The sequence below is a fragment of the Typopeltis vanoorti genome, chromosome 15, assembly GCF_054136105.1.
Source record: "Typopeltis vanoorti isolate ZY-2024b chromosome 15, IOZ_Tvanoo_1.0, whole genome shotgun sequence".
In the NCBI taxonomy this organism is placed as follows: Eukaryota; Metazoa; Arthropoda; class Arachnida; order Uropygi; family Thelyphonidae; genus Typopeltis; species Typopeltis vanoorti.
In genome coordinates, this window is record NC_143563.1 from 106,580,238 (window position 1) to 106,600,524 (window position 20,287).

A 20,287-nucleotide genomic window follows, 5' to 3' on the forward strand; every position below is an offset into this window, starting at 1 on the left:
ATTCACTTTTGGGGCACTCAAAGCAGCCACCTCTGGCAATCTCTTCCACTCATTCATTACTTTACCCAAGTAAAGAATGAGTGGAAGAGAAGTCCCCGGTGTTTTCGCCAGGGAACCAGGGCGAACAGCGAAAAGTCAGCTACTGGAACAAATCTGAAAACACACCCCAACTCAACATCACCAGAGTTAAAGATCGGTACTATCAACATAAGAAGCCTGAATGGCAAAGAAATGGAGCTAGCTGAGGAATTACATAAGTACCAGATTGACATAATAGGGGTGACTGAAACAAAAAAGATAAAAACTGGTGAGATCTTTCTGAGCAATAAATACAAAATGTTATATTCAGGCAATAACAATCAAGGAAAAGAAGGAGTAGCTATAGTATTCAACACAAAATACGAGGCTAATCTTCTTGAATGGCAGGCAGTCAAAAGTAGAGTAATGTGGGCAAAAATGAGAATGGGGAACTGGACAATGAGACTTATTTGTGCCTATGGTCCCACAGAAGGTTCTACTAAGGTAGAAGTGGAGGAATTTTTGAGGCTTTAGAAAAAGCAACTGACACAATGAAGAAGGAAAAGTTGGTCCTTGTTGGGATCTACATAGCAGAGTAGGAAATGATTGTGAGACATACAAAAATATTTTGGGAAAATTTGGAGAAAAGAGCAAAGCTAATAATAATGGCAAATATCTGTAGGATTTCTGCTCAGGACATGGACTGGTTATTACTAACACCATGTTTCAACATAAAAATGTGCACAAATTCACATGGAGAGAAGAGGCAAGGAATAAGAAAAGTCTCATTGACTATGTTATTGTTGATAGTGATGTTTTCTCCCTTGTGCAGGACACCAGAGTGTACAGAGGATTTGAAATTGGAAGTGATCACTATTTAGTGTTGAGCAGGATAAAATTGAATTTCATATTGAAAAGAATAACATGTAAGAAAGTTTTAAAGTGAATAAAAGTTGAGCAGCTCTCAGATGTGAACTGTAGACTAAAATACACAAAGATTATTGAAGGAAAAATGAAAGAGTTTGAGAACAGGAACCAAACCCTGGAGATTCAGTGGCAAGCCTTGAAAAAAGCCCTGATTGATTCAGCTAGAGAGGCATGTGGTGAAGTTGTCTGCAAGGATAGAAAAATTAGAACTTCATGGTGGAAACAGGAAGTTAAAGAGGCAGTGAAGGAAATGAAGAAAGCATATCAAAAGTTCCTGGCATATAAGTCAGCTTGTACACTTAGAGAATACAGAGACAAATGCAAGAATGCTAAACACTGTGTAAAACTAGCTAAGCAAAAGTCATGGGAGGACTTTGGCAAGAATATAGAAAATAAATATCAAGAAGGTGGCAAAATATTCTGGAGGTTGTTGAAGAAGCTTTAGGAATGGAGGAAAGTGTGCTGTAAAAGGAGTTAGAGATGATAAAGATGACATGAAAACGGGAGAAAAAGATATCCTTGATGTATGGAGTAATTACTTCGAAAAATTGCTAAATGAAAGAAGCAGTAATAGCACAGTGGTAAAAAACACTCAACAGGCATACAGTCAGGAATACATATCTATACCTGAAGTAGAAAAAGCCATCAAAGGCTTGAAATGTGGAAAGGCAGCAGGAGTAGATGATATTTGACCAGAAATGCTGAAGTATGGTGGTATAAGAGTCTTACAGTGGCTGCACTGTATAGTTCAGAAAGCCTGGACAGAGGGACGAATTCCCGATGATTGGAGTAGAGCTCTCATAGTACCCATATATAAAAAGGAAAATAAAACCGAATGTAAAAATTACAGAGGTATTTCCCTACTGAGTGTTCCTGGCAAGATCTATGCAAGTATACTTGAGAAACGGTTGAGAAGAATTGTGGAAAAAAAGCTTGGTGAAGAACAAGCTGGATTCAGGCCAAATAGAGGCTGTCAGGATCAGATCTTCACTTTACGACAAATAGTCGAGAAAGCATGGGAATATAACAAAGATCTGTATTTAAGTTTTGTCGATTTGGAAAAGGCATATGACAAGGTGCCAAGAGAGAAGCTATTCATTATGCTACAGTTATATGGTGTCAATGGGGCATTATATCAAGCAAATACTTAGTCTTTATTTGAGTTGTAAGTCAGCAGTTAGAACTGAAGGAAGTACAGGAAGATGGTTTAATGTTAAATCTGGTGTGAGACAAGGATGTACATTATCCCTTCTGTTATTCGTTATCTATATGGATCACATTATGAAGGAAAGTGGTATTAAACATGATATCAAAATCGGAGATGTTAATATCAGCACTTTGCTTTATGCGGATGATGTTAACATCTCCAATTTTGATATCATGCTTAATACCACTTTCCTGGGAAATAAGTCTACAAGTCTGCAAGATTCTCTGACTAAATTGAATAACTGTTGTAATAGATATGGTATGAAGGTCAGCAAGAAAAAGACAAAGACAATGAAAATAGGCAGAATCATTGAAAATGTCAACTGTGTTGTGAATGCAGAACCTGTGGAACAAGTAAAGCATTTCAGCTACTTAGGCACGATTTTTAGTGAAGATGGTAAATTAAATATAGAAATAGATAACAGAATCAGCAAAGCTGGTATGGTGGGAAGTCAACTGAACAAATTCATATGGAATAAGAGAGAAATTAGTCGGAACACTAAATTAGCTGTATACAAGATAGTGTTCAAACCAGTTTTAACTTATGGATCTGAGAGCTGGGTCAGAAGTAAAACACTTGACCAAAGACTAGAGACCGCAGATATGAGAGTCCTGAGAAAGATTAGAGGCGTGAACAGATGGCATCAATGGCAATATCATATTAAAAACGAGGATATTAGGAAAGAACTTGACATTGTCAGCATCCAGGAATGCATTAGCGGAGCTAATCTCAGGTGGTATGGTCACTTAAACAGAATGGGCGAAGAAAGATTAGCAAAACAAGTGTTCTCTGCCAGGTTGGCAGGAAAACGACCCAGAGGAAGACCAAGATATAGGTGGATTGATACAGTACAAAGTGCCTTAGACGATAGAAATATAAGATCTGATAATGTTGGAGTCTTGACAAGTAACAGACTGATTTGGAGGAAAATTGTAGATAGGAAGTTAGTAATGATGTAAATTTCTTTTCATGTAGTACTGTCATATCCTCTACACCACTTGAGGGTACATGGAATTTGATGATGATGATGATAAACCCTGGGCACTCTCATTGCTGATGTTAGGCTTGCATGTGGCTACACAGACATAACCCACATCTTTCAGCTCCTGATAAACAGTTGGGATTTAGCCGACCAAATTGTATTCTTGTAATACAATTTGGCAATGCCACCACTACTAAAAAAGTAGTGGTGGCACTGCTTGCAGAGGCATTTGAGAACTCAGTAGCAAGTTTTCAACCAAGGACAGGCAATTTCTTCATGCCACATGCTCTAGAATTCAGCAGTCCTGCTCTGTGATTTTATTTGGCCTACCAAGTCACGATTACACTATTGGTGTTCCTAGGCAGCTCCATTTCATAATACCAAGTCACGATTACACTATTGGTGTTCCTAGGCAGCTCCATTTCATAATATCAATATCACTTACCTCTGATCTGATCAGGACAGAAATTTCCTGAACTGAGTTGTAAAGTGGCAGCATCCTATGATAGTGCCATGTCGAGAGTCATTGAGTTCTTCAGTACAGTCCATTCTTGCAACCTTCATGGAAGAGTGCAAGACTGTGTTGTGATGTAATATAGCCACATCCACCAGTACTACTACTACAAACAGGTGTCCAGGTATTTTTGATCAGATATGTAGTTGAGATGCAACTATGTCAAAGCCTTATAAGGATGGATAATAACCTCCTTATTTCTGCTTATCAGTGTGGTCTTCATTATCATTGTGTAAAAACTTACTTTATACATGTTTTGTATGTAATTTAAGATCTCTTCAACCAATAAAGGATTTTATAAATCAATATATACTAACACTAAAATATTTCTAATTTTCTCTTTATAGTATGGTTATATGGAAAGATAATTATAAAAAAAAAAACTTTTCTTATGGGATATAGGAGTTCTTTAGATTTGAAGATTTAAATGAAATTGATCAGTTACAAGACTTATGTTTAAATAGTTAAAAAGCTATAAAATTTCTTCCATTTTTGTATGTTGACTTTTTTTTTTTTTTATGAATTTCATTTGAATAATCTATTAACAGGCTTTATAAGCACTAAAGATATTCAAGGGAAATTCTAAATTCAGATAAAGTAGTTCAATATGAAGAACGTAAACTTTGTTCTACCATTCATTTTTACATGCAAAATTCCAGCTGCTACTTGAATGTAACACCCAGTGCACATGAAACTTAAGGTAATTCTTAGTAAATTACTTATTATTTTGATTCAATTTATTTTGACACTAAAAATGGTTCAAGTGAAACCAAAACTGAGATGATTTGGCATATCTTAGTAAAAATCTTCAAAACTAAATATCTTTCAATTACATCCAGTCAAAGCAATGTTATCTGCTACTATAATGATCCAACTGAAAGAACTCTTAAGTGGCCTGAACATTTTAGTACTGATCTAATCTAACACATTAAATTTCAATAAAATCCATTCAGACAGAGTTATAACATGAATACGGATGGATAAACAAAATGAATCTAATGAGTGCTATCCATTTTTCAAAACAATTACAAACAAGTTGTTTATTTCCTCAACCTTATGGTTGGTTTGGTTAGTTGGTGAGATAGCAATATGCTACTTTTACTAGGGAATAATGATTATGGAAAAAGGTGGTTTCCCTGTTGCCTTCCTTGCCCTACAGTAAGTATTTATACCTGTAAATGCATGTGTTCATGGGACTAGTTTGCCTGTTTTGAGGGATGAAATTTCTGGGAATAAAAAACCCTCCAATCCCATATGAGACTGGTTAACTCACCTTTAATGGAAAAGACCAGATAAAGAAGCCTCATACCATAGACGGGGAATCTAACCCCGGTTTTTTTTGACCAAAGGACTTTCTTTGTCTGTACCAATTGAGCTATGGAAGCTCAACAAACTAGTTAGTAGATATAAATTTTCATTTGCGGCATAGGATAGGTCATATCATAGAATTCTAAAATAAATAAAATTTCTAAGTTGAATCTGTAGTTTCCAAAAGCTACTACATTAAATTTTTGTTAAACATTAAAGTTTCACAGCTGACAGTTATCTTACCATACAAGAAACTTGTAAGATCAACATTTAAAAACAGAGAATTTATGTAAATAAATTCTTTGTTTTTACAATACAAACTAGAATTTTTATCTTCTGTAGAAAGAATTTTTACATAGTTTAGAAGCCTTCTTGATAAGAATTGCTTTGGCAAGCCTGCCTTCGTTACTCTATTGTTGAAAGTTGCTGTTTACCACAGAAGCTTTGGGTTCAAATCCTGTGGGACAAAGATTTACGTAAGAACCTACTCTGGACAAGTTCATATATACCCTTTGCAATTTATTACTTTGTGTCTTTTCAATGGCGTTGATGTAGATGATTGGTAGTAGAGTTTCGGTGTAGTGGTGGAGATGGAGAGTTGTAAAGTAGGTGTCTTCCTGCGATGAGTCTTCGAACTTCTTGGAGGTGTGACGAATAATAATAATAATAATAAACACAGAAGCAATAAGCATATTTGCAATCTTTGATAATATGCTTATTGCTTCAGTGTCAGAGTCACAGCAGTGTTATTATGAAAAAATCAAGTTCACCAGAATTAATCAGCTGGCATATATGAAATATATGTAGTGTAGTTCACAATGTATAGAGTTGAGCAACATTCTTAACCAAGCAGTGGTCTCATCATGCCTATTAGATCCAGCATATATTTAAATATATTTATGTAAATATGTAATACAATGTTTTTTTTTGCAAAACTACTCCTTGTGAAAAAGTGAATGAAAACCACAACTGGGCAACATATAGCTACTTAAAAAAACACACTCTCTACACATTTTTTTAATAGTAATCTCCAAGTCATAAAGAAAGAAAGAAAGAAGAAGAAAGCTGTTAACTATGGATACAGAGATGTATTGAACACCTGGAGATATGTAAAGAATATATCTCCAGGTGTTCAAAACTGCCTTATTTAGAAAAGTTTTTTTTTTTTTTTTCTCATGTTTGTGAAAATTTTTTTTATATTTAAGGTTACCAGTGATGACCTCACTGGTATACTGATTTCTCATTGCATGGTCTGCAGAACAAGAGGTGCCATAATGATGGTACTGGATGTACTTTTCATTATTTTTCCAGTTGAATGCTGGCTGCTGTTCTCATTTAGCCAAAGTAAGCTAGACAGGAATTGGTGGACTATAGGAACAGAGAACTTCACAAGGCATCCAAAAGTACCAAGCCTCTTGGACCACTTACAGCAATTATGATGAATACAAAACTTAAAAAGCTCCATGCCGGCTCTATCGTCACCCAGAATAACAAGGATCACGTTGCTTGTTTCGGTGGAGGGCAAGCTTTGAAAAATAAGTTACAGTTTCCTAAACAACACTCTCTCAAAATATGTTCCCTAAACATAGGACTATCTAAATCCAAAGCCATTGGCAAAATAGCCAAAGACAAAGCAATTGACATCTTGGCTCTCCAGGAAACCCATGTGCCTGACACAGCCCTCAAAAGACTAAAGATCCCAGGCCTAATTCTCATGTCTTATAACTGCCATCCCAAGCATGGCCTGGCCTCAAGGACACCCAATCTGTACCTGATGCAGAATACTCCATAGGTATTAAAGTTCAAAATACTACCATCTACAATGTCTACAAACCACCATCGCAATCCTGGCCTGATCAGATGGACCAGCCACCACCTCCCCCTTCTATCTATGTTGGCGACTTCAACTCTCATCACACCATGTGGGGCTATTCCTCTAACAACCGGGATGGTAATAATCCAGTTAACTAGATGGATACATATAACCTGTATTTGATTTATGATGCCAAGCAGGAAAGCACTCTCCACTCAGCCAGATGGAACAGAACCTACACATCAGATCTGTGCATAGTCTCTAAAGACCACCCTCTGCCAACAATAAGAACCATCCTCAACAGATTCCCTAATAGTCAGCATTATTCTACATTAACAGAGACAGGCACATCAATCCCAGTCATCAGCGGAACACCAATTGCTAGATGGAACCTTCGCAGGTCCAACTGGAATGCATTTCAGAAACAAATCGAGCAAACCATTAGAGCAATTTCACCCACTCCTAATTGTTATCCAAGATTTGTTAAACTAATCAAAACTGCAGCCAAAGCCTCTATTCCTAGAGGCTACAGAAAAAAATACTTCCCATGCTGGAGTAGAGAAACTTTCAGCCAAATATGAGGAAACTAAAGACCCAACTGTTGCTAAGGTGCTCATAGCAACCCTGGATAAAAAAAAAGGAAAGATGGATCTCAACCATCCATGAACTCAATTTCACCACATCTAGCCAGAAAAGCTGGTCACTTCTGAGAAAATTAGGTGGAGCAGAACCAACAACACACAAACAACAGAGAACTCCTGATCAAATGGCTAATCATTTATTGAAAACCTCCAAGATACATCCCAGCTCTATCAGGAAAATTACTGTGCAATCTTTCATCAGACAAATCCTGAAGACGGGACCCGAGCTTCCTGAACCTATGGACCCAGTATCTTGGGAAGAGGTACAGGTAGCCTTAAAACTCACCAAGAATGGCAAGGCTGCAGGAGTGGATGGTATCCACCTTGAGTTGTTTCTAAAACATCTCAGTCAACAAGGCCAAACATGGCTGGCTGCCCTTTTCTCAGAAATTATAATGACTGGTAAACTATCAAATCTGTGGTGGGAAGCCAAAATTATTGCCGTGCCCAAACCAGGGAAAGATCCAAATGATGTGAAAAATCTATGACCTATCTCCTTGCTTTGCTCCACCATTAAGCTCTTTGAAGGAATATTCCTTAAAAGGATTTCACCACTCACTGAAAGAGCACTCCCGATTGAATAAGCTGGCTTCAGGCCAGGAAGAAGTTGCTGTAACCAGGTCCTGGCCCTGACAACACAGATTGAAGCAGGCTTCCAGAAGAAACTTAAATCTGGAGCCACTTTCATTGACCTAACATCTGCTTATGACACAGTCTGGATCAGGGGCATCTTCCTAAAGATAAGAAATATTATAAGGTGTAAAAAAACTTTCCAGCTTTTTGAATCCATTCTCTCCAACAGAAAGATCCGGGTCCATATTGGCGGAAAAAAGAGCAGGCCCAGATTCCTTCAGAACGGTCTCTGTGTTATCCCCTTTACTTTTTAACGTTTATGTGTATGACTTACCACATACCAGATCAAGCAAGTATATGTACGCTGATGACTTAGCGATCCTACATCGATCTACCTCCTTGACTAACCTGGAATCAACCTTGAACACAGACTTGAACATCATGGAAGAGTACTTCAGGCAGTGGTACTTAAAGCCAAATCCAACAAAAACTGTGTCCACAGTATTTCACCTGAACAATGCAGAGGCGAATCAACCTCAACCTTTCTTTGAAAAAATGATAGAACATGAACCTTACCTGAAATACCTTGGAGTGAGCCCGGACAGAAGCCTAACCTATAAAAGGCACATCACCAACCTGTCCAACAAAATTAAAACAAGAAACAATATTGTTTCAAGGCTTGCTGGAACAACCTGGGGTTGTGGTGCAGAAGTCCGAAGGTTGTCTGCACTAGCCCTCACATTCTCTGCAGCAGAATATTGTGCCCCTGTCTGGGAAAGAAGTGCAACACACTAACATTATAGACACCCAGCTAAACTCTACCATGTGCACAATTAGTGAGACAGTGCAAAGCACCCCCTCTCTCCTGGCTGCCTGTCCTATCTAACACATTGCTCCACCAAACATACGTAGAAGACAAGCCTCGATTAAAGAATTTAATAAAGCAATGAGCAACCCACTCCTGCCCCTGCACCAAACTCTCATAAATCCACCTGGTCTTTTGCCTAAAATCTAGAAAGCCTCTCTGGTCCATGGACGAACATCTCTTCAGCTGCCCTGCCATCAACACCTGACATGTGGAGAGAATACTGGTCCAACAATCTCCCAACAAACGGCTTCCTGGTAGAAGATCGCTGTGCTCTGTGGCCTGGTTTTGCATTTCCTTGAAAGATTTGGTCATCAATCAACAGGATCAGAATTAACCAGAGCAGATGTGGCTACTTACTACATAAATGGGGGCTGTTAAACCACCTTTATTGTGATTGTTCTCCCGTGGCTCAGTTGATTACTCATATTGTGAATGACTGTCCAAGGGCCCATTTTCACGGTGGTGGCTTACAGGACATTCACAAAGTGATGGATGAGGCCTTGGATTGGCTTTCCAGACTGGATATTAACCTAGTTGTTCTGTATTCCTTTTGCCATAAGAATAAATAAATAAGCAGACCACAGTCAATTCCAGGAGAATAAGAATAGTTAGGTTAGTCAACAAGGTCAGGTTTATAGGAAAGCAGATAAAGGATATCAATTGCCATCTTCCTGCTAGATGTCAACTTTTTCTAATACTTTAGATGTCTCCCCCCCCCCCATCTTATTCACAACATCTCTGGTTACATGCAAATATGTTAAATTGATTTAAGAGATACTCCAGCAACAAGAAATTAAAATTTCAGATGCATAACTGGCTTGATTATATGAGTACAAAATTGATGACATACAAATTTAATATATTCATTTTCCAAACACCTAGTCTACTGAAAAAAGTCAATCATGAAAAACATATGCAATTATCTCATGACTAAAATCCAAGATAATTCCTGGCACACTGCAGGTGGTATCCATCACCAGCATCAACATGTTATCCATTTACCAGCACTTCTGAACTCCTGCAAATGGCACACCAGATTGGTAACAACTCTGCAATCAAGATCCTCATTCATGATGCTGTATATATTTGTGATTTTTTCTCTGGTGTGTAATACGTCATTTAGCTGACAGACCAATTAATTTTTAAAAAAACACATAAGAAATATAAGTGTTTTAATCAATGATGCAAAGGGACCACAAATGCTTGCAGTGGTATACCGAGGAAATTCATGTGATAGTATATAGTACTGAAATATCTCATGATTAAAATCCAAGATAATCCTGGCACTACACAGTGTTATCCATCAGTTTATTTACCAGCATGTTTATGTACTGTTGTGCATTTACCATTTCTTCAAGTAATATAGGACCAATTTGTTTTTTAAGCTTCCTCAAGAACCAAGTCTTTGTCCATCAGCCACAAGCCATATTAAAACTAAGAAAAGGAATTAAAGAAATGTACAAAGCATTAATAACAATTTTACAATTCTTTAATGATCATTAGTATTACTCATATTTAATCCATTTGTAATTTTGAAACATTAACTGAATATGTCCACATTTCATGGCCCCACCTGTATTTGATGCTACATCTGATACAGGATTACAATATAATGGTGCATATATTTTACAAAGTAATAAGATGGCATTGAGAAAACGGTCTTAAACTGAATATCTTCAGTTGTTTTGTTCCTGTAGAACAGTGAAAATGCTACAGAAACAGTTGCAGAAATAACAAAAGACAAGTCAAAAGAGTAATCTATAAATTAGGTGTCTTTTTTTGTATTACAATTTGTAATCAATTGTATCTTGAAAAGCAGATTGCAACAGTTGCTGACTGTCCACCACATTCACTTAATATGGTTTCAAGTAAATCTGGTAGTGAAAAGTCATTATTATTATATTATAGTTTTTAAGAAGAAATAAAATTTAATTTTTTTTTTATTATTATTATTTTTTTTTTTTAAAAAGGGACTATGACAGACCATTCAGCAAGTATGCAGAATGGTGCTCATGAGAATTAACTTGGAGAATGGGTCAAGTAAAAAAATGTTTTTTTCTGATTAAAAAAAAATTAGAATACTATTATTTATTAAGAATGCTAATTGTATGCTGTGTAAAAAGATTCTGAATGTATACGAATTACACTATAAACAAAAAATATTCCATCCATGCAATGGTAAATAACAAGGAATGAGTGATGCATAAAACAAAACAAAAAAAAAATAATAAAAACTTGTGCAACAAATTATTTTCTACAAATATTACATTCAACTTTCACAAGGAACTGATATTTATTTTTTATATTTTTCTAAAAATGACTTGCAGCATCTCAAGCACTGCTGGTAGACTTCTTCAAAGCCAATGTCACCTGAATCCTGAAAGATTTAAGAAATATATCAGAAAAAGAGTGGAAAAAAAATCAAAATGTTCAAATTTAAATGTATGCAACTTTTTTATATAAATTACTTCCTTTAATCTATATTTAGGTTATATATATATATATATATATATATATATATATATATATAGTTGTTTTCGACAATGCCCTGTAGATGGAAAGACCAGGATTAAATCCCATCTAGGACACAAAGAACCTTTATTAGGCCCTTGCAATTAAAAATGAATTAGCTGGTCTCATACAAGAGCTAACTTGGATTTTCCTTCCTGGGAACTCACATTTTTCACCCCTCAAAACAACAAACAAGCCAGAAGAACATACACAACTGACGGCCATAGTGCATTATACATATAGGATTAGAGCATTAATTAGGTTTCAAAGTAGCCAAATTGCTTGGCAGTGAAAGGCCATTGAGCCTAACACACAACAGAGATATAAAAAAAGAACAGTTTCCTCATTCAAAGTTTTTGGTGATCATATATTTCTTCATTCAGTAGCATCATTAAATTTAAGAAAAATAAGGTAAAGTTGAATTGCAATTAGAAGAGCTGTTTTTAACTAGATAATAAGTTTATACAGATAATTATGGCTCTCCATAACTATATATGTATATATCAGGGGCGAATATTCCGGGTGTGCTTGGTGTGCGATGCTCATCCACGAAATATCAGTATCACAGATATTATATTTTTGCATTTATTCTTGTTAAAGACTCATCCAATTGTTTGCAGACTTCATGCGATTCCTAAAATTGAACACAATACCCTGTACTAATGCTTCATTGTCCTCTTCACGTGGGTAATAAAGCATTAGTGCTTCATGAAGAAGGCGCTTTTCGCCGCGTAAACATTGCATCGCATTCACGTTAATAGCCCGGTGCGTTTTCAAAATGCATATACCTTTGAGCCATTCAAAAAGATGTAAAGTAGGTGCAGCATGTCAAATTCTTAGCTTTGTATTATTTTTAAACTGCTGAGAAGGCGTGACTAGGTAAGCTTAAATTTTGAGCTCACTCAGCACCTAGCGGCTGTGATTGGTTATTGTGTCAACCAATCCAATTGAATGTTGTCACTATCATGGGTTGAGAGATTACTATATCCAATGGCTTTATTACAAACAGCTGTTACACATGTTTTCTGGAACTGAAAATCTGAAAGTGGGTGTTAGGAGAAAAATGCTAACTAGTTTTTTCTTTTGATTATGCAGTATAGCATCTGTTGAGGTTGCAAAGTTTTTTTTAATGGTATAGAGACATTTTTATTCTAGTCTTCGGAAACAACAGACAGTAAAAACCTATTCCTGAATAAAAATCAATATTCTGTGTATTATAAGACTTGTTGATCTACAACAAAATACCAGCATATGTGAGATTGATAAGACAGAAGAACCATTGATACTAAAAAAAAACAACAAAAAAAAAAAACTAATGAATTTAGAATTCCCGAAAGTGTGGATAATTCCGATAATGATCGGATGTTTATAACAAATTTAGTTTAATCCTTTATCCAATTGTGAGCAAATAAAGTTTGTGCCTGCATCGGATGTTATGTATACTGAGTCTCAGTACACACAAACCAGACAAATACACATAACGTGTGCAACAAATTTTACAAGATGATTTGCTGCTCCATCAAATCATATTTATTCCTGCAATACTCTCTCTCTCATTAGTATTTTTTTTTTTAAATTATGCCATTATAAATTCACTTATTCATGTTTAGAATTTATAGGATTGTGCTATTCGCACTACCAGCAACTTATAGGACACACATATCACAAATGATAATTATTAATTATTTTTTACCATTAATAAAAGTGTTTCTACTCACACTTCTTCCTATTCTCACATGTCTTATAAATGATGGTTCACATATTTTCATCTTGGAGTATTTCAAATATACCAACCAAATATCGCATTCTCCTGCATTGTTGTTTTCTAATCAATCATAAAACAGATCCCCCACTATATGCAGGAGTATTCAAATTTATCCTGCAATTAATTGCATTGGACCAATTAAGATGAGTGCTGATGCGCTATGCCCTCTCAAAACTTTCATACATCGATAAAATGCAATCCCACGGTCATGGGCATCTGCAGGGGGGGGGGGGGCACTTCCCATGGGATTGATTAAAAAATTCCACAAATTATAATCGTTGAATTGATTGAGATATGTAATCTTACACCCTCAACCCTGGGAACGCTTTGTCTTAAAATTTTATTATGGGTTGGCCTGTTGCGAGGTAGCCATAGAACACAGGAACATGTGTTTTATTGCAGTAATAAAACGTGTTCCTGTTTTTGGTTCATCTTTTTCATTTGTGAACAGTGACCGGTTAGTTTGCCCTCTGTCTAGTAAGTTACAGAGGGAAGTGTGAATTTATAGGCAAACAAATTTAAAAAAGAAAATGTTTAAAAGTGTATATAATTTAATATTATTTTACTTATTAGTTTTATGATTTTTTTGCTTTTCTGAAATAATTTAATTTAGGATTAATTAATTAGTTGATTTTTAATAAAATATGCCAGTCAATTTTTTAATATATGAAATTGTGCTAAAAAAAATTAATTCTAAATACCTCCCCCCCCCCCCAAGAATTAAAGATCATTAAAATCAATTCAAAATGAAAATAATGTATTTATGATCGACAAATAATTACATTAAAAAAAGCTAAAAGACTATTTAAATTAAGGGGATATTAAATCCCACATTATTTCAAAGCCGAATAAGAAACTCAAAGATCAAAATCATTTAAGTAAGCTAACAGATATTTATTGATGTAATTATTTAATTAAATCAATAATTATAAAAATTTATTGATGTAATTATTTGTCTCCAAGCCCCCCCCACTACTGGAAAACATGACCACACCCAACCGAAATGATCACTAGACGCCACTGATATAAAGAAAAGAAAAAAACAGAGTTTGCTGAACCAGTAAAATCATTTTAATGGTTTACAATATGTGCAACTATGTATGCAGTTTCATCTGGAGAATTAATTACACTCAGAAAAAACACTCCAGTTCTTAAAACAGAGACTGAGAAAAACATATCAAGCTTATGTTTAAGAGTTACAGTCTGAAGAAAAGGTCTTCAATCTATGAAATTAGATTCATTTACAGTATATATAGATGCTGCAATCTTGCACTATTATTTTAACATCTCAATAATAGTGCTAATTTCAAATGTGTGTATACATAAGTTTATTAGAAAATTTTCGTAGTTTCTATAACAAAATTCACTATGAGTAACTAATAACCAAGATTTTATTATCATAAAAACCCTCAGAAATAATGATTATCTGTTACTCTGTAATGAAGAGATTTTGTTTCCATTTGCTATATTACTTTAAAATGGTGGAATTTATAACATATTGGCAGCTGTCAGCTTCATTATCATCAGATAAATAATATCAGGAATGGCAAGAAAGTTTAACCATCTTCTATGAAAAAAATGAAATAGTTATCTAGCAGAAAACTTGTCATCAATCTTTCTAATGGTTGACCAGAATCTGATTGAAAACTATTCTGACAAATGATAATACCAAAAATTGATATTATGGTTGTGCTGAAGAGGATAACGAGCCAATTATTAGATATAAAATCTAAGGATCTTATATTGAAAACTGCTTACCATTCCAAAAAATGGCACATGAAGGCAATGGAAAGAAAAATTCTTTACTAACAGAAATAATATTTATCATTGTTTGGTATGAGGAAAAAATAGTGGCTTTTATCTTCAAGAACATAGATTCATGACATCACCACTTTGGCAACATCATTTTACAAAATGATTTATTAACATTAATTCTTTATTCTCTTTGTGGAGACTAAGACAAGTAAATTTACTTTTAGTGGTAAAATTAAATTTTGCACCAGAGTATTAAAAACTATTACATTACAGGTAAACAGAAAGGGGAGGGGGGATATATGTTTACTTATCCCAATTTCTTTCCAATTTCATCTTAGAAGTTTAATACATATCTCACCTAATTAAAAAATGAAATAAAGTATGGTGTATCTGAACGAAAGCCAAAATTTCAATCTTCGACAATAACTATGGAACAAACATTCGATTTATTTTCTTGTAACTGATTTTGAACAATAGGCAATGACAAGTATTACAAAATTAATCTGGTTTATATTTGTGATTATTAAATGGAGATGAAGTATATGGATGAAACACGTCCTTGAATACAAAAAATACGACACATACCAAACTGATCACAAGAATTAAAAATCCTGACATATCACCATCCTTAACTACACATTTGTCCAAGCTCCACAAATCTGTCACATAAATTCATTCTACTGATGAAATTAGTTCTTTACTTACTTTACAATCTTTTGCATGGTTTGATTGGCTGAGTGGTTAGCATATCTGCTCTCCAACCAACAGGTTGTGGGTTCAAATTATGCTGTGAGCATGGATGTTGAGATACTAGGATAGGAGTGTTGGTAGCTTGCTCCACCTTTGCAACGAGTTGCCTTGGTGTGTACCACCTTAACCCAGTCCTGAAGATACTTTCAGGCGCAAACTTTGTTTGCTCACACTTGGATAAAGGATTAAACTAAATTTATTATGTGAGCATGGATGTTTGCGATTGCCTTTACTATATTTTTTTTGAATAACGACTTCACACAGAGGCATATTTTCTCTTACATGGGTGAAGCCATTATTCAAAAAAATATAGTATGTCTAATGCATATCTCTATTAAACAACTAGTGATTGTCTTTAGGTGGGAGATCAATTTCATCACCTGATGTGAGACTATCCCTTAGCTCATTGGAGGACTAAAGTGGCTTCAAAAAGTTCTATCTTTAGTCTCTTGAGCAGGGTTTCCACCAGACTATGTAAAAAATAAATAAAATATTACAAAAAATATATACATTTAATAAAAATGGTAAAAAGAAATCTTAGCTCACCCATGGTACAAATGTATTATAAGTTTACTAATAAACTTTCATGGGGGAACCATATAAAAAAACTTAGTCATCTCTTAAACGACAACAACAAAAAAAATCACACTGGACACATGGATACCTACATCCAGAATACTTTGTATCTGGTTTAGGAAACTAAGTTACGAACGTCCCCTTAGATTAATTCAGCTAGTTTTTGTCAATTTAAATGTGATAATATGACCAAAAAGATTCATTCACAGTGAAAATTTATTTTCCGCAAACATTGCTGAACTTTAGAGACATATTTCTATTCAACTTTTCTGAATGAGAAACAAGTTATTTAATCAACAATATGGCCAAGCAGTAGAACGTCTTCACTCACTGCCAATTTATACATAAAAAAAATTTATTAGGTAGTAGAGCCCTATTCTCAAGACAATCTTTAAGTTTTATTTGATGGTCCATTTATGGATGAAAAAAAAATTACCATTTGGAGTATATTATACCTAGTCTGTTGTGAGCCTGGTTCCACCAAATGGAACCAGGCTCACGCAATTCTGTGGGCAGTGCTGGGGGTGTGTGGAAGTTGTAACAGTATTTATGGCAAGATTATGTAGATATAAGCTGGGCAACCTCTCTCTGGTAACAGTCAATTCTACCTTCTTGTGGTGCAGCCTGTTTCTACAAAAAGAGTTGTGGTGTAACGATCAAGCATTCCTGCTGCAAAAGGACCTTCCTAGTTGGCTCTTCCTCCAAATAGACTAGTTAATAGATGATTGACAATGAAATACCACCATCCTATTTACTGGATGTTTGAAGTGGTAAATACCATGTTGTTTGGCTTTCAGAACACAGGTTAAGTTTTCTGCATCTTCCCTTCTACTCCATGTAATGTGAGTGATAGAGAGTAAACCCTTCAAGGGCATGCCAAAACATTTAGAGACCCAAAACACCTCTTCCTTGGGGATAGAGTAATAAAAAGGATGGTGCTACAGGCTGGCTGGCAGATAATACATGTGCCTCAATCTGTCAGCATATCATTGAAGATCTAAATTATATGAAAACAATAAATCATAGAATAGGTTTAGGCTGGTCTGTAATAGGAAAGCTAAATAAAATTTGGAATAGTAATAAAATAAGTAAACAGCTGAAACTAAAAATATACAACTCAATGGTATTGCCTGTGGTCCTCTATGGATCTGAAAGTTGGATAACAAAGAGAAAAGAAGAAATAATATTACAAGCATTGAATCCAAATGCTTACAAAAAAATAAACCAAACTAAACGGACTGAAAAAGACCAATCAAATAGCGAGGGATGAACTAAATTACAAAGAACTACTATTAGATAAACTAAATAAAAAGAGATTAAAATGGTATGGATATGTAAACAGAGATCAACAGAAATTACTTTACATTAAACTGAGTTACTTGTTCAATATATTTATTATCAATATCAACTAGTTTCTTTTCTTTCCATATTGTAATTATTTTAGTTTTAGTAAAATTTATACTCATTATATTACAGCTAATTTTGTTTGTCTTGCTGATCATGGATTTCAGCAAAATCATATCTATATCATCCGCGTATTTGATATGGGTGATGTTGGTTCCATTTACTGAGAGGCCAGTAAATTCTTCTAGGGCTTCTCCGATGACATTACTAATATATGTATTAAATAAGTATGGTGAAAGTGGACAGCCTTGCATAACTCCTTTTACAATATGTATTTCTTCTGTTTCCATTTTATTAGATTTCACTACTGCTTTTGTGCCTCGATAATGTTTAATGAAATTAACAATTTAGGGATCTATGTTGGTTTTTTTCAAGGAATTTAATCATACTGAAAGCCTGTTTATAATCCATGAAACAGCAATAAAAAATATAATTGTTTTCTATTGAAAGGTCTGCTAGTCTTTGTATTGCAAAAATTGCATCAATTGTTCCTTTGCCACGTCTGAAGCTCATTCGTTCCTCTTCTAAGATTTCTTCATAGATATATATATATTAAAATCTGATTTTTTTTTTTAGGAAAAAGTCAGTGGACTAACTGCCAATGCTGACAAGATTAAATTAGTTTTTGGCAAATTGGATTTTGGAGGCATTCCCTTTTGGACTAACCCCTAAGAGAGAGAGAGAGAGAACCTCTCATCATATTTGGAATTCCCTTCTTCACCTATCCAATACTACCAGTTCAAGAACTTACAAACAAAAGCATTGAAACTTTAAAAGACTGAAAAATTGGCCACTTTCCTTTCCTTCTAAAGCCATACTGAAATCAATCTTCCCTGCTCAGCTGTATGTAATAAATATCACAGAACCAAAGACAAAATTATATAGTAAACTTTTGCATTTTTTTTTTTTTTTTTTGATCCAGCTTGATACTAGCAAGTTAAAAAGGAATTTCTTCAACTATCAAAGAGGCATGGAGGCCTAGGCATTCCAGTATTAAAATTCAGCTATTTAAGCAATAGACACTCAAAAATCCAAAAATATTATTCACTAATCACACATGTGCAAGACCTTCTCCAGTATTACCTAGGTTTTCATCTCTGGCTATTTAGCATACATGCTCACAATAAACCAAGAGCTGAGAATATTCCTGATCAGTCCTGAGATTAGCTCTAAGATTGCTATACCATTCTGCCAAAAAATATTCTTTCCATTAATAACAACAGAACCTGGTATAAGGAAATCTTTAAACTCTCCATAGATGGGTACTAACAATGGCATTTTGTTCAATAACTTACTGCAGTTCTAAGGATATCCTAACGAGGAGGTGGGGGAGGGCAGGGAATCTTGCTTGGAGAACTGCATTTAGTTGCCTTCCATCCTGTCTTTTCTTTCTCCAAATACTATCAGATTCTATTGCAGTATACCACTCTGAGCTTATGATGAATGCCTCTTTACTTTATCATCCTCAGTAAAGGTCAAAACCAATCTAGGAACTGACCTTTAATGCATGGGCAAATAAATGTTTGAAACTAATTAAGTGTATGGTTCCTTACATGATACTGGGGCAACTTGTAAAATCAGCTGTCTCTTTACACAAGCAGATTAGAGGTGAAGATATTTCAAGTACAAACTTTTGTTCGCTCACATCTGGCTGAATAAAATGCGAGTAAACAAAAGGTGTTTCAAAAAGATGAAAACAAAAATATCAATTTATCAAGTATAATGCACTGATTGAATGATCACATCTTTTTTTTCTATCAATCACAATAACACCACACACATAATTCAGCATGCTCAAGAATATTAGAATAATGAAGCAGTAGCAGCTCTTTTAATAGAAAAACTAAAGTTGAACAGTCAACTTTCCCATTCTAGCAAATTTATACGCAAGAATTATATGTTATAATGGATAATTTGCTGCTGAGAATTTCCTTTAGAATAGCATGATGCTTACAGTGCTTGGCCAAGATTTTTTGTTACTTTATAGCAAGTTGGTTATCACAGTATTTTTTTTAATACATTGTTCCCACCCATGAGAGATTATTTGCAAGCCTATAGGGCATTTCTACTGTGGGTGGCCTAAGGATTTTTTCCCTATTATTTTTTTTATATTAATTTTATATAGTTTTTGTAGTATTTATTTATTTTTTACATAGTCCAAAAAAATCCTGCTCTAAGAGATCAACCATGGAACTTTTTCAAGCCACTTCAAGACTCCAATAAATGGGCAGTGGTCTCTCACACACACTGGGTGATGAAGTTCATCTGCCACCTAAAGACAATGATATACATCCATGCCAGTAAGAGAAATTACATTCAGTAAAATCTTAACATAAGTAAGACATTATTTACTATGAAAATGAATGCTATAAAGAGCATACCATTACAAAAAAGCACATACTCACATAATATGGATCTCTGATAATTTCAATTCCTTCAGGATCAAATTTTCCTAATAATTCTATCTTTGCTATTGATGAATCTGGTGCAAGTTCTTCAAGGTCACTAAAAAGAATCAAATAGTTTATACATTTTTACCATAATAATAATTTTTCTGGAACACTCAAACAAGATATACAGAATATTATGAGAGCAAATTTAAGTCCTAATGAGTAGCTGGTCAGTTAATCATTGTCTTTAATTTGTTGAGCTTTATTGTCTTTTAAGGTAATGTT

General features: G+C 34.7%; 1 protein-coding gene across 2 annotated transcripts in view; it reads right to left on the reverse strand.

Moving 5' to 3' along the window:
• Positions 1 to 10,322: 10,322 nt before the first annotated feature.
• Positions 10,323 to 20,287, reverse strand: part of LOC150099058 (low molecular weight phosphotyrosine protein phosphatase-like) — an 80,593-nt gene continuing 70,628 nt past the window's right edge. For both annotated transcript variants that reach the window (XM_090405702.1, XM_090405703.1), the window contains 2 exons: positions 20,018 to 20,117; positions 10,323 to 11,228 (listed from right to left, as the gene is read on the reverse strand). In XM_090405702.1, the coding sequence (XP_090261828.1) occupies positions 11,145 to 11,228; positions 20,018 to 20,117 (184 nt within the window). In that variant the 3' untranslated portion in view covers positions 10,323 to 11,144. The remainder of the gene's footprint in view (positions 11,229 to 20,017; positions 20,118 to 20,287) is intronic.